This window comes from Zonotrichia leucophrys, chromosome 6 (genome assembly GCF_028769735.1).
Source record: "Zonotrichia leucophrys gambelii isolate GWCS_2022_RI chromosome 6, RI_Zleu_2.0, whole genome shotgun sequence".
Lineage (NCBI taxonomy): Eukaryota > Metazoa > Chordata > Aves > Passeriformes > Passerellidae > Zonotrichia > Zonotrichia leucophrys.
In genome coordinates, this window is record NC_088176.1 from 28,302,285 (window position 1) to 28,315,849 (window position 13,565).

General features: G+C 40.0%; 1 protein-coding gene across 3 annotated transcripts in view; it reads right to left on the reverse strand.

Annotated features, from left to right (window-relative positions):
- FAM13C (family with sequence similarity 13 member C) overlaps positions 1-13,565 on the reverse strand; it is a 115,729-nt gene that overhangs the window by 4,532 nt on the left and 97,632 nt on the right. For all 3 annotated transcript variants that reach the window (XM_064717267.1, XM_064717269.1, XM_064717268.1), the window contains 6 exons: positions 11,776-11,986; positions 10,678-10,816; positions 9,284-9,365; positions 7,258-7,469; positions 2,686-2,769; positions 317-412 (listed from right to left, as the gene is read on the reverse strand). In XM_064717267.1, coding sequence (XP_064573337.1) covers positions 317-412; positions 2,686-2,769; positions 7,258-7,469; positions 9,284-9,365; positions 10,678-10,816; positions 11,776-11,986 — 824 coding nt within the window. The remainder of the gene's footprint in view (positions 1-316; positions 413-2,685; positions 2,770-7,257; positions 7,470-9,283; positions 9,366-10,677; positions 10,817-11,775; positions 11,987-13,565) is intronic.

The window sequence follows — 13,565 nt, forward strand, 5'->3', positions numbered from 1 at the left end:
GGTCCCTCATGGAAAGGGAGAGGTTTCCTTCTGTGTTGCAGATGTTTTCCACAATGGAAAACTAATGCCAGCCTTCAATGTCTTACCCAGCACACTGAAGTTCTTGCCTCAGAAAGTGCTGCTGTACATTGGAACCTCTAGCATGTACAGAAGTTGAATTTTACAGAGCATTTTGAAGTATCAACACCCTGTATTAACCAATGAGCAGGGTTTTTGGTATCAGTAGTTCTACTGTTGCTAAATGGACGTACAGGTAGAAATCAAACCCAGCATTTAGTATGTTTTTTTGACATTGGATGAATTCTTTCCAACTTACAATTGTTGTGATCAAAGATGGAGCAGCCAGAAGTTTCTTGATAATTCTGTATCTGTCGTAAAGAGGCTTCATGAGACTCTTTTCTTGCTTAGTTACCTAAAGAGAAATCATAACAAAACATAGCCCTCAAAAATTAAAAAAAAAAAAGTACATTTAAAAGATTTTCATTTTCTCCTGTAAAGCTGAGAAAGGCATTAGAAGAGTATGACCAGATGTGTATTTTGCCTCAATAGATATTCCATGGGAACTGTAATTTAATCAGTGTAATTTCTGAAAAGGAAAATAACAATCTATTTTCAAACAGAGAATACCCAATATGGTTTTTCACTTTTCTTGACCCACACTGCCCAGACAGAGGAAAATTATTCTCTCTCTGAGGCTGCTGCTAGAGCAGGAGGAGTTCAGGTGTGCTGCTGCTGTGCCTTGCATTGCCAGCTCACCTCCTGAGCTGTGGGGACAGCAGCAGGAATGGCACAGCCTGCCTGGGACAAGGCTCTGCAGGCTGCACATGGAGCTGCCTCTGTGCAGGATTGCTGCCTGCAATCCCCACCTGAGCTGCCTTCCACAATGGGCATTCACCATCTGTTCTTTTACTTTGTTCTAGTCTTTCATGGGCACTTGCAGCATTGATTTAGAAGGGAATATGATTTTAAATCAGGTGCTAAGCGCCTGATCCAGCCACAAATGTTCACAAATACAAAAACACGCCTTAAGGAAACTAGCTGTGCACTTGATTGACTCACTGCATTAAGGGGAAAAGAAAAAGGAAAAAGCAAATTCCACAAGGAAAAAAAACACCCCAAAAACAAGACAAACCACCTCCCCCCCACCCCCCACCCCAGCCAACCAACCACACCATGCCATGACACCAGATCCCCAAAATAGCATTTTTCTCAGTGGTGAAATGTCCAAACAGGGTCATTTGCTCCCGAGTCCACCATCAGCCTCTGCCCATTGGATCCACACCTATGAGCACTCCCTGGGTGCAGTTTCACTGATTTTTGGCACTGCAGAGAGGCCCAGGTGCACCCACTCTGATGAGTGAACACATGGCAGGTCTGAAGAGACACAGAGTGGCTGAGGGCACAGACAATAGTCCAGAGCTGCTCAGACAGACAAATGTCTGGTCAGCAGGAGCAACGGGGACAGCAGACAATCACAGGCTGGTGACTCTGCACACATCTGGCTGATGGAGTGCTTGGGGACCACTTCCAGAGCCACCCTTCACTGTGCAATGTCAGGGCTTGCCTATCCCACTTCTCTTCCCCAGGCATCATGTTCCATTTAACTACAACACATAAGAGCTCCAGGGAATGCCAAACAAGCCAGAAGAGGCAATTTGTTTTGCTTTAAACCTGCTCAGTGGTCTCTCTGTCAGACCTTGTCAGGTAATTCTGGATAAAGATGGTGCTGAGCCATACCAGACATCACAGGGCAAACGTCAGCCCCAGCACACTGCACTGTGTTTCAAGGCTGCCGTTACAGAGCTGCTTCAGCCCTCAGAACACCCTCTCTGAACCCTGTGCTGCAAAGGCACCTTGTTATTCTCTTTCCTTTCTCTGAACCAAGTCTCTTTTACCTCTACATGACACTAATGATTTATTTTTTTTGTTTTCCTTCTTAGGAAATACAATTTCTTCATACCCTTCTTGCATACTCACACCACCCCTCAGCTCTCATTTCAAGCCCAAAGAAGATGAACAAAAAGGAGGTCAGAGTCAGATCATAATTTTGACAGCTGGCATTTTTTTAGACAAACAGTGTTGCAAGTTCCCTTTACCACAACAACTACTAGCCAGAAACAGACATTCACAAGAATACAGACATTGATATCAAAAAAGAAATTCCTCAGCTGTGTATACAAATTTTCAAATCATCATCTCACCAATTTTGGCATTTTTTTATTTGCACCTACATTCAGCAATGAAGTCCCTTGAAGAGATTTTAAGAAATAGTTTAAGTCCTGCTGTGTAGTAAAGGCAAACATATACAACAGGTCATGTAATTTTGTAGTACATATCTCAGATGGTGCCCTATATATAACCTTCCTCAGCTGAAAAACATTCTAATCATACATGATAGCAGAGTCAAATCTCCTGTGAACATATAATCTTCCAATTAAATCCTCAAACCTTGCATTTTCCAATCATGAAGAGATACAGAGCTACTTTTTATTTTACTTTAATTTCTAACATATGAACCAAATTCATCAGTATCAGAAAACAACATTTCTACCTGAAAATTAGTTTCAAATAACTAAAATTATGTTAATTGTGTAAAATTCATCTAAATATATTTAATATACCAAAGATATTGGTGAGAGAAGTTAGACAATTTTTAATTTACCTATCTTTCCATGGCATACTTACAGGTTGTCCATGAATACTCTCAAAATATAGTAGACATTTCTGAAGATTGATTTTTTCCAAAGCCATTTGCTTTTTTGTCATATCCTATTTAAAAAAGTTATTTATAAGATTGTGAGTCAGGATTTCATGACAAGGGTACAGGTACATATCTGTGTAATAATCTCTCCTTCCTAGATAAACATTAATAATGAATTCTATTTCTGTCTGCACTGAGGTCAATGGGGACTTGGCATTAACTTAGCAAGAACAGAGTCCAAAATTACACTACATATATATTAAGTATGTTTTGTTGTAAAAAATGAGAACAACCAACATTTCAGACAAAATACTCAGAAAGCTGAAAAAATTCATAGAGACCATTCCTCAACTTTTTAATTATTCAAGAAAGAGAAATAGATTTGCCTTGGCTGGTCAGGATGTAGAACATGAAGATCTAGCAATGCAAACCCAACCTGCAATGGCCAACAGCTTATTTCTGTTCAAAGATGGCAGTATGAATCACTGGTACCAAAAGAGCGCCGATTTTTCAGTGTTGGTATATCAGTACTTGCCCAGGTGTGGTGTGGGGAGCACACAGTGTAACACGTGTTTGTCTCCTCCCTTTCCCCAGCTAGACCTGCTCCTGACAGTTGCTGATTTTCACCTGGGCCAGAACACCAAGGCACACATGAAGTGAATGTCACTTCCCAGAGTCTCTGCCAGGTCACAACAGAGCCACTTGGGTTAGGGCCAGGTGCTCTGAGGTGTGGGAGAGATGAAGTCTTGTGAAGAACAATGGACTTGGGGCACACACACACACAGGGGCCCTTCTGCAGAGAGCTGATGACAAGGGGGCTTGTAGTGACAACTTTTACTAATTAGACCCTATCTTTAAAAATAAATCAACCTTGAAGTGACACTCTTCTTATATCAGAGCATCTAGCTATTAACTTCAACAGGAGCAAAACCTTTTTTCTTTGATGCTCAAATGCAAAAACAGCACAGAGCCATTAATCAGACCTGCTAATCACATTTTCCTAAAAGGTCTGCATGAGTTAATCACTCTAAAATCGTCTGTCATTCATGTTAAGAGATGAGCTGCTAACCAGAATGCAGGAATATTATAAATCAGCTAATTTGTTTATTTATAGCTAGTTCTGCAATTAATACAAGGTTAATTCTTTCAAAAACTATTAAACCTGGAGCAGCTGAGTGGTTGGGAAGAAATGGGGTGATCATTAATATTGATTTTACACAAGAGAAACGATCTCAAGAGGGCTTTGCATTTGAGCCTATTTCATTAGCTCATTTTATTAGCAATCTCAAGGCAGGTTGGTATTCAGCTAAGTTTGAAATAGCTGATAATTTCAAAATGAGAGAAGGCAGCTGGAGTCACAAACTACAGAATTGTCTGAGACATCTTAGGGCTGTAGGCTACATACAGCAGCAGGAGATTCAATGCTAATTAAATAGAAACGCTGCTTCATAGCCAAGGAGAATATGAACTGAAGTGGGTCACTGATGAGAAGACAGATACATAAAGGGAGCCAGTCTGAGAAAAGCCTTGGGGGACAGGCTACAAACATTCATACAGAAGGCAAAAGTTATTTGTGATCTATAAAGAAAGGAAAGGAGGACTTCACCTAAAGATAAGGTAGTAGTTTGGTTTTCATAACTTGGAACAGAGGCACACAAAATGTTGTGTACAGTTATCTTCCTTACTAGTCTGTTCTGTTCCCTGCATGCTTATGCCTTAAAGCTTGCTGTTGTTTTTCCAGACAGAAAATACAAACTGGGGACAGAAGGACAGACAGTCCAGTGAGGGCTGGGCCTGCCCAGAGCCTGTCAAAGGCAGTGCTTTGTTTCCATGCAGGCACAGAGTCAGGTTCCCAGGGCCTTGGTCTGCCACTTGGGGATGTGTGGTGGCTCATTACAAAGCAGCATTTAACACAAACTTAGAAACAAAAGTATAAAGAAAGGCAACGAGTGACATGACACCTCCATAGAGCAGTGCCAGCTCCCATCAGGGCAGCTCCAGCCCTCCCCCTCTGGGAAAGGCTGGGAGCCAGAGCTGCTGCTCCCCCAGGGCACTGAGGCACAGCCACCCAACTCTCACATTGCATTCCAAGCTGGGAGCTGGGTCTTGCATTTGTTTTTGGGGGATTTGGTGCAGCTTTTTCTGTAGTATTATTAAAGTTGGTTTATTTGCCTTTTATCTCTTGAACTCCTACATTTATACTCTTAACCTTATTTTTTTTCCTAAAGCCTTGTAGCTAAACCCAAGATGAGCTATTACATAAATTACCATCTCCCAGTAATATACTGGGAGGTGTAATTTATGTAATACAAACAATAACATAATAACCCCTTTGTGGGGTACTGAGCCATGCACAGGCCAACCCAAATTTTCTCTTTGCTTTCTCATTCAATGACTTTACTCACAGGCTTTTTGCAGGAGGGGTGTTTGGTTCTGGAAACCATATTCTGTTTCCTATTCAGGTCTTGTGCTCTGTACTCTTTAGATATACTGGGATTTTACTCTGCACCTTTCTAAGGACACACATGCTCCCACATGTATTTCAGCTGGGTTTTAGAGGTTTTCCACAGGGAACTTCAGGGGAGAACTTGGCAGGCTTTCATGGAAATGCTATCTTTGGCCAAAATAACTAAATATCAAAAAAAAATTTCAGCTGCTGCCTAGTTTACTGTTAATCTAGCTCAGATTCCAGTGCAAGATCTAAATGTTATATGGAAAACAAAATGTTGCACATAAAATATATCTACAGTAAAACCAAAGTTGTTTGTAGCTGAAATGAAGCCTTTGATCTTTGCTGTTACCACAGACATCCTTGATTCATTTCACATCATCGGTGCTACAAATCTCATTCTCCCCCAAAAGTCCAGGATGACTCATAATCAAAATCCAATCTTTTTTGATGTTATGCTTAGAGAGCTACTAAAATATATCATTTTGGAACAGATCAATTTGATTTCATCTTATTCCTGCTCAAGTCTCTGTTCCCCAGCAGTTTTGATAAGTATTACCAAGCACCTTTGCTAACAGTTTTTAAAACACAAGTTCTCTCCACAGTAAAACAAAAAGAAAATTAATAGGATCTTAGAAAAATTGAAAATATTGTCATGTGCAAACATTTAATTTACATTACTTCCTTGTTTGTGAGAATATTTCAAGCCCTCACTGCAATTTCCTAAATTTAGAAGGTTCTCTTGGAAAATTAGGGGAAGTGCAAAAAATTGAAAAATGAGTGGGACAGTTTTTTGGACTGGGTTTCATCCCAGACATCTGTTTTGGGGTCATCTGATCTCACCACATTAATAAAAAATTAATGACTGAAAATATTATTCTACAGTCTGCACTGTTAGGATGTACGAGCTAGATACAGAATAGCATGGTTTTGTTGCCTTTTTTGTTTTCTGGTTATGAAACACATTTTCCATTTCATTTAAAAGTAGCACATAAAAAGAAACAATTAAAAAATCAGTCATGTATGCAGCACCCAAGATGTGAAAAGCATGGCATTGTTATGCACAGTCCTGGTTTTTATATAGCAACTAGTTGTTTGAGAACCAAGAATAGAAACAAAACAAAAATTAAAAATTATCTCTGCTGGGCACTCTCTGCTACTGAAATCCACCCAGAATAATTTCTTAGTTCTTTCATAGTTTAGCATTTAGTTCTTCACCCTCTCACCCCTTCACCTTTCTAATTCACCAGCCAAAGTCTAAATGTTACTGTCAACACTTTGATTTTAGCTACCTTTGAGAGCAGAATTTATTGTCCTGCTTGGCTGTAGTAGCATCAGGACAGCATCCTCTGACAGCAAAAACAGCCCCCAGAAGAGTGGGGGTTTGGGTGGCACCTATTGTTTTAGAGAACCCCATATGGTGCCAGGAACGTGAAGGCACAGCAAAAATTTAAGGTATGTACTGGTTTTAAAACAAAAAACCTGATTTCCCAGCCAAGCAGTCATGTTCCATGGAATATTGCTCCTACATTCAGAAGAGTAATTGAGAACATGGGAAAGAAGGGGCAGGATCAGCACAAATGTACAAGCTCAGGAGAGAAAAGCAGTCTGAACAGTTGTGCTGTCCCTGTCACCTCAGTGCATGCTACTGACTCTGCAGAGGCTTTCAGCATTTCTCAGCTGAGAGGGGATTTTTATCATCAAAATACCTTCAGGAATGTTTTTAGTCACACAGTTTCTGTGGACTCAAGGTGCTTGTGCTGCCACCACTTTCAGAACACCAGGTATGCAGTTCTGGGCACACAGCCTCAAGTCAGCAGGTTCCTGCAGTGCCTGGCAAACAGTTTCACATGAGCAGAAACATGCTCAGTTTCTCTGAGCAGAAAATGCTTAGCACTGCTTGAAAAGCCTTCTGCACCTCAGCAATTCTTCTCAGAAGTGTCACTTCTGGGAACAGCACTAGAGCTCCCACCTCATTAGAGAGAAAATGCACTGCAATGCCAGCAGACAGAGGATGTGCACTCCCTGGCACACCCTGAGCCAGCCACACACCAGTATCTGCCTCAGGTGAGAGAATTCTTAGGGAACAGCCATGCTTCTTAAGTACCTTAATAGTCTCAGGGAGGTTGAAGTGTTGTCTTTTCTCCTTTAGTCGTCTCAACACACTGTCCATGGTTTCTTCCACTGAGGGAGCTGGTTCCATGCCGGTGGCCTCCTGCGTGCCAGCCTCTTTAGAGGTGCCACTGCCTTCACACTGCTCATTTCTTTGGGGCACTGGGGAGGTACAGTTTTGCTCTTCTGACATTCTGAGTTTAAGCTCTGAAAGGCAAAATGCATGGCAAGTAAATAGATTAGAAGTATTTGCAAAGGAGTTTTCTGCGACACTACTAGGGAAAAACCCTGAAACTTTCCTACTCCTTGCTAACAATTATTATCATACCACAGGCATGTAGGAAAGTAATTCTGCTTCACTTTAATGTGTAACATCTTTTGCTTCCTAGAGCAATTTAAACTGTCCCTCTCCCTTCCAGAGGTCACCCTGCCATGCTGCTCAAGTGGTCCTCACAAGGAGAAGCCACTCCTTTCTTAAATGACTTCCCTTGGCAGAAGAGCACCTGAGCAGCCCAGCAGAAGACAGAGGCTTCCCAGCCAGCAGCCTGCCTGGATGTGATAAAGCATGTGTGACTCTATTAACTTGACACCAAGCCAAAGCCCCTGGAGCTCCAGGGACCCGCACAGAGCAACAAGGAAATTGAATTAAAATCTGAATTAGCTCCCATAAAACCAGATTTTGTTCTGAGCACACGCCTGTCTGGTGAAGGACCTTGGGCAAGGCAGGAGATTGATGTCTCCAACTGTGCTAAATTTGTTGAAATCCATGCAGAAACAGTAACATAATTTTTTATTTGTGACAGTCTGAGGATATAGGCCAGCTTTGAGGGGAAAACCAGTAATTTTTAGTAAACCCATAAGAGCTAGAAAGGATAGACAAGCCTTGCAAATTTGAAGAAGGGTCTACAAACATTTGAGTGTTTTCCATTTCAATTGTACTTGGCATGTGATCCTCATGAATCTGGCTTCATTTAAAAGCAGTGCCAGCATCCAAGATAATAAAAATCAAGGGTTGTCACAGGATTGAGGCATTTGGGGTGTGAAGGTGAGGCTGATCTATGAAGTCTAGACCCTCTGGACAGGAGATTCAGTGGATGAATCAGAGATACAGTCTTCAGAAAAGTAACCATGCAGATTGGCCATTTCTTCCCATTTGCCCTTCCTGTATTTGCAACACAGAGTTCAAGGGGAAATAATAATAGTAATCATCATCATCATCATCTATTAGTCATATAGGATAGTACTCAAGGGAGAATTTCCAGAAGAAATTTACTGAAAGATAAGTTTCTACTTCTTTATTTACCACAACCACATCCTCTATATCTACATTATTAACTACATCCAGAACAGAGATGAAAGATAGTATTACAATTTATTTAGTAGTGAGAATCCATTTATAACAGAGCAAAAAAAAAAAAAAAAGGATTTAGTGAATTATAAATAGCCTTCAAAAAAAAAAATCAATCAGTCTTGGCTACAGACTCCCCAAGGGAAAGCATCTGATACACCCACAGACGTAATGGAGTGGTATGCTGACGGTCAAGGGCAAAACTCGACCCTCAAGGCCAAATTTATTATCAAGGAAAAATATGTTTTCATGATCAAAATAAATTAAATCCTTAGAGATATGTATCCTCAGTCCTAAAGAAACAGTTGCACCTACATTTGTGCCATTGCAAGGAAACTTTTAACTTCTGTGTTTTAGACCCTCATGAAAGTGCTCAGAACAGCACTGCCTTTTGCATGAATGTTTACAGTGATGAGGGAGAGACGATGGAGTTTCCCCCTTCCCCTTTCCAGCCTTGGTATGGAGGCTGAACTGGCTCACTTTAATCCCTGCTTTCAGGAATCAAGGCAAGCCATATCACATAATATCTTTCTTGCCATTGGGAGACTTATTGCCACACACTGTGAAAAATAAGCAGAGCAGTGAGGTTAGAAAACGGACTTGAGAAGGTTCCAGGTACACTCCCACTTCCAAAAGGCTCAGCAGCACAGGGATGCAACACTCTATTATGTACCTTTGAGCTGCTTCCGACCTTTGGCCAGAGCATTCATCCACTTCAGAACCTCAGGATTGGAAGTCTTGTCACCATGAGAAGGCTGAATGCAAAGGAAAATGTAAAGAATGTAAAGAAAGAGAAGGAACTGACAGTTAAAGGATCAAACAGATAAAACCCTCCCCACCCCCAGCGTGCTACAAAATGTCCGTAGTTCTGACTGCACTCTATCAGAGCCATGCAGAGCATCTGGCTTGAGCATGGCATTAATTTGTCATGGCTTATCTCTCCCCATTGTGACACAGTGCCACAGGGATCTGAGTGTTGTCTCTAAACCCAAAAAGGACAGCAATGAACATTTCAATCTCTGACTAATTGGGTAAATAACTTCGGTGACTTCAAAAGGATTGATCAAATACCTAATTTTAGTCAAGTTCCTAAGTGATTTCCAGAATGGTAACTGAAGCTCTCTGTCCTTTGCAGGAATAAGCTCTTACCATAAGACTGGGATTCTCTTGGGAAACAGCATTTTCAGAATTTCAACTGACCTGCTTAATTAATCAAATGAAAAATCCTGTGCAAGAGTGATTTCAAAAGAAATAAAAAACAAAGGCTTTGTAGATCAGGGGTTATTTTGCATTTAGAAATTGTCTGCAAATTAAAGTGAATTTACACAAAACTCAGATATATAAAATTGCAAAATAGTTTCGCAAAATCAAGCTTCTGAAATAATTTCTTTTCTGACCATATTGTGAGGGTTGTTTAGGTATGAAATTGTCCTCCTAGGAGCATATGGTGCCAACAGTGTACAAGGTTTTGGCCATTAACAGGATTAAAAGGTAATATATCATTTGCTTAATTTTAATACAGTCAGAAAATGTCACAAACTTGCCTGATTTGTGTTGTACACCTCCTTAGCATTATGTATGTTTTAATATTCTTATACTGCACAATTCCCAGCCCAGCACTCACCACTGACCTCAAACAACCCCCACAAGTTTTATTTCTCTGATTTTTACCATCAGCTTGTACAAAGCCCCAGGTTTTGGATATTCACAGGAGCCTGCCTGAATGAAGGGATCTGCACAGCAGAACTAGTTTCCAGGCAAATGACTCCTACAAAGCAAATAAGTAGCTTTTCACCTTTTGCACAATTTTATTTCACAAGCCTGTCAGCCATGTTTCACTGATTCACACTTCTCAAAGATGGAAATTTTGCAACAAAGGTAATTCAAAGAAAATTAAAAGTCTCAGAAATACTGCATACACTGAAAGATGCTGAAAAGCTATTCATTGAAGTTTTTCCTATTTCATTTTACCAGAAATACCATATCTCACATTGTTTGAATAAGTTTAAATACACTGGGATTCTTGCCTCCCTCTTGGAGTATTTACCTTTTCAATTATTGTCTTACCAGGTATTTTTTTTCTTGCTCAAACTTTTCTTCATACTTCCTAATTTTTCTCTTGAGGCTCTGAAGATGCTTGGTAAGCTGTGTTACTGTCTGTGGTTCTTTGCAGTCTTCACAGCTACACCTGGAAGAACTTCTTGGCCTGCAAAAGCCAAAAGCAGAGTTATGGGATCTAAGAGCTATAATGGCCCTGCCTTGTTTTCAGGCACATTTAACACTTAGCATTTCAGAATTCATTGCTATTCTATTCTTTCACTGGATAGAGACAACTTAGTTTTATAAAGTAAGCATAAAAATAATTGCTTTTGCTTGAAGGTACCCCTAGAGTATTCTAATGGGTTCACCATCTGTCTTTCATTCTCTCTTTTTTTTAATTAATCGTGGGATTTCTGAATATATTTCAAAAAATTAATCTACTAGGCAAAAGCCTGATCCAGTATTTACATTTAACACCCACACCTTTATTCACAAATCTCTCAAGTATAACAGGAGACTGTAGTGACATGATTTATAAAAGTAAGCTCAGGGAGTTCTTCATTACTGGAAATGAACATTATCATTTGGAAGACAGTTTAGTTTCTGATTATTTACAGTTACAAGTCAATAGAGTTGATTATTATCCATATGCAGCTGAAGCTAAAGTTCTGCATATCAGCTTTTAAGAAAGTTTGATTTCTCTCTGAGACTCACAGCTTCGTTTCTGGAAATCACATACCTGGATTGTTCATATGCTTTATGTCACTGTCACCCCTTATCAGTGACTCAAGCTGCTGCTCAGTTACAGCTGAATTTTTTAGTATTATACCTAGAGACCCCTCTCTATCTCGTGCTCACTCATCATTCTAATAACCAACATTTAAAACTGTCCTTGCTAACTGTAATTAACAAAGACTTCAAAAAAAATATTGTACAGTGTTATGACTGAGGAAACACTAGTTCCTATTTCTGGTGTTGCAAATCATCCACTTCAAAATACACCACAATAAAAACATTTGCTTTTTATTACATAGCAACAACTGAAAAAAACCCATGAAGAGTCAAAGGTTGTGAATTGCAGAAAAAGTCTTAAAAATGCTTAAGAATTAAAATAGATTTTCTTACATCATGAAAGGTTGAGCACTTGGTGGAGAAGGGGCAGACTCTGTGTCTAGGTTAAATCTCTGGCTTTGGCTAAAGATAGAGCAGCGTGGTGACAGGAGAGGATTGTCTCCATCTGTGATGTGATACAGCAGTCGGCTGGTCCCTAGCGAGTGATGCTCCTGAGGGCTGCTCTCCATGTCATTCTGCCAGTCCCTGTGCGCTGGCACGGGCTCTAGAAAGAAAGGATAAATCACTGAGGACTGAGGGGCACTCACATGGGGTACAGCTACCTAGGTCAATAAAAACTTGTCTTTACAGAAGTATTCCAAGCATGAGTATTCAAAGTGAGCAGCAAACAGATCAGCAAAGTGTTGCATGCAGGGTGGACACAGCACTGAGGATGAGAAAATAGAAGTACTGCCACTGGCTTCACATAAATCCTTTCTGAGTTCCACAGGAGGAGGTGGATGGGTGTATTTATAAACTATGAAGTAAAGATGGAGAGTTTCCCAGAATAGAAGCATTACTTGTATTTTCATAGATCTGTTTGCTTTTGAAAGCCACTTTCCTGAAGAAGACGATGGCTGCCCACAATAAGTTTAATTTCTTGATTTTTCATTTAGTCCCTTGGTGAAGAAAGGAAGGTCAAAAATATAATATGTCCTGGTGGCAAAAACCTCCAGGGCTGCTTGCACATCCTGCAGAATTTTGTTGGGCAACAGTAACATAACCTTGGCTCAAAGAACACAAGATATGAAAATAACAACCACCACCAAGAACATTCAGTTTATTTACTCAAGGTCATGGACAGTGGCTGCTCCTTGGAGGAGTCATGCTTGTGGTACTAACAATGCTTGTGGTGTTAACAATGTCTTGGACTGTAAATTCAAACCTCACCACAGTTGCTTAAAAGGTAAAATTTGTTTTATAATGATGGTCAAGCTAGAAAAAGTAGGAATTGATGAAACTCCTCACACTGGTTCTGTTTATAGGTAACATGAAAAATAATGGCATATTACAGGGCCTATCTAGGGAACATCAGGGGTTCATCTTCCTGTACTCTACCTGAGTCCGTTGAAGGGAATATTCAATATTCAATATTGAATCTTCTTCCTCACCCTCAGTAGGTGAAATGCATGATGATGATCAAACCTAATCAATATTTTTGCTATCAGATGATTGAGATTTAATGCAGATTATACTTTCTAGGGAGAAACTCCATAATCTCAAAGAAGTTCTTGCCTAAAATTTTTTCTCCTTTGCTTTGCTAAAGCAAAGTTTGTGCCCTGACTCAGATTCTCCTACAGCAGTTTCCATAGTACATTATATTTTGCACCATCTGCATTATTTTCTTTTTTTTTCTAAGCCCATTCATATATACAGCTTTTTAATTAATATCTATTATTTTGCATTTCCAGGCAGCATGTGTGTCATTCTAACCAGTATTATATTTGCCATATATCACGCATTCTAATACATTTCACAGAATCTTTTTATTCAATGGAAGCCTAAAATTGCCCTGAAAAACAACTGTGCATGAGTTTACTCACAGAAGAACTGGCAGGTTTAGGTAAATTCTTTTACCTTCACTTTCGATTTTCTGCTTTGCACATGGGACATCACATTCCCATGCTGAGTATTTTTTCCAGGATTTGAATGGAACCTTTGTAGTACATTTTTTTGCCCTCTTCCCAACTAATACCAAAACTGCAAATCCCTATTGCTACACTGTGGCAGTGGTGAAAACCAGGTCTGAATGGAACCCTTCAAAAAAAACCCAGCCCTATATTTCTCTAAAAAAATAGAAATTA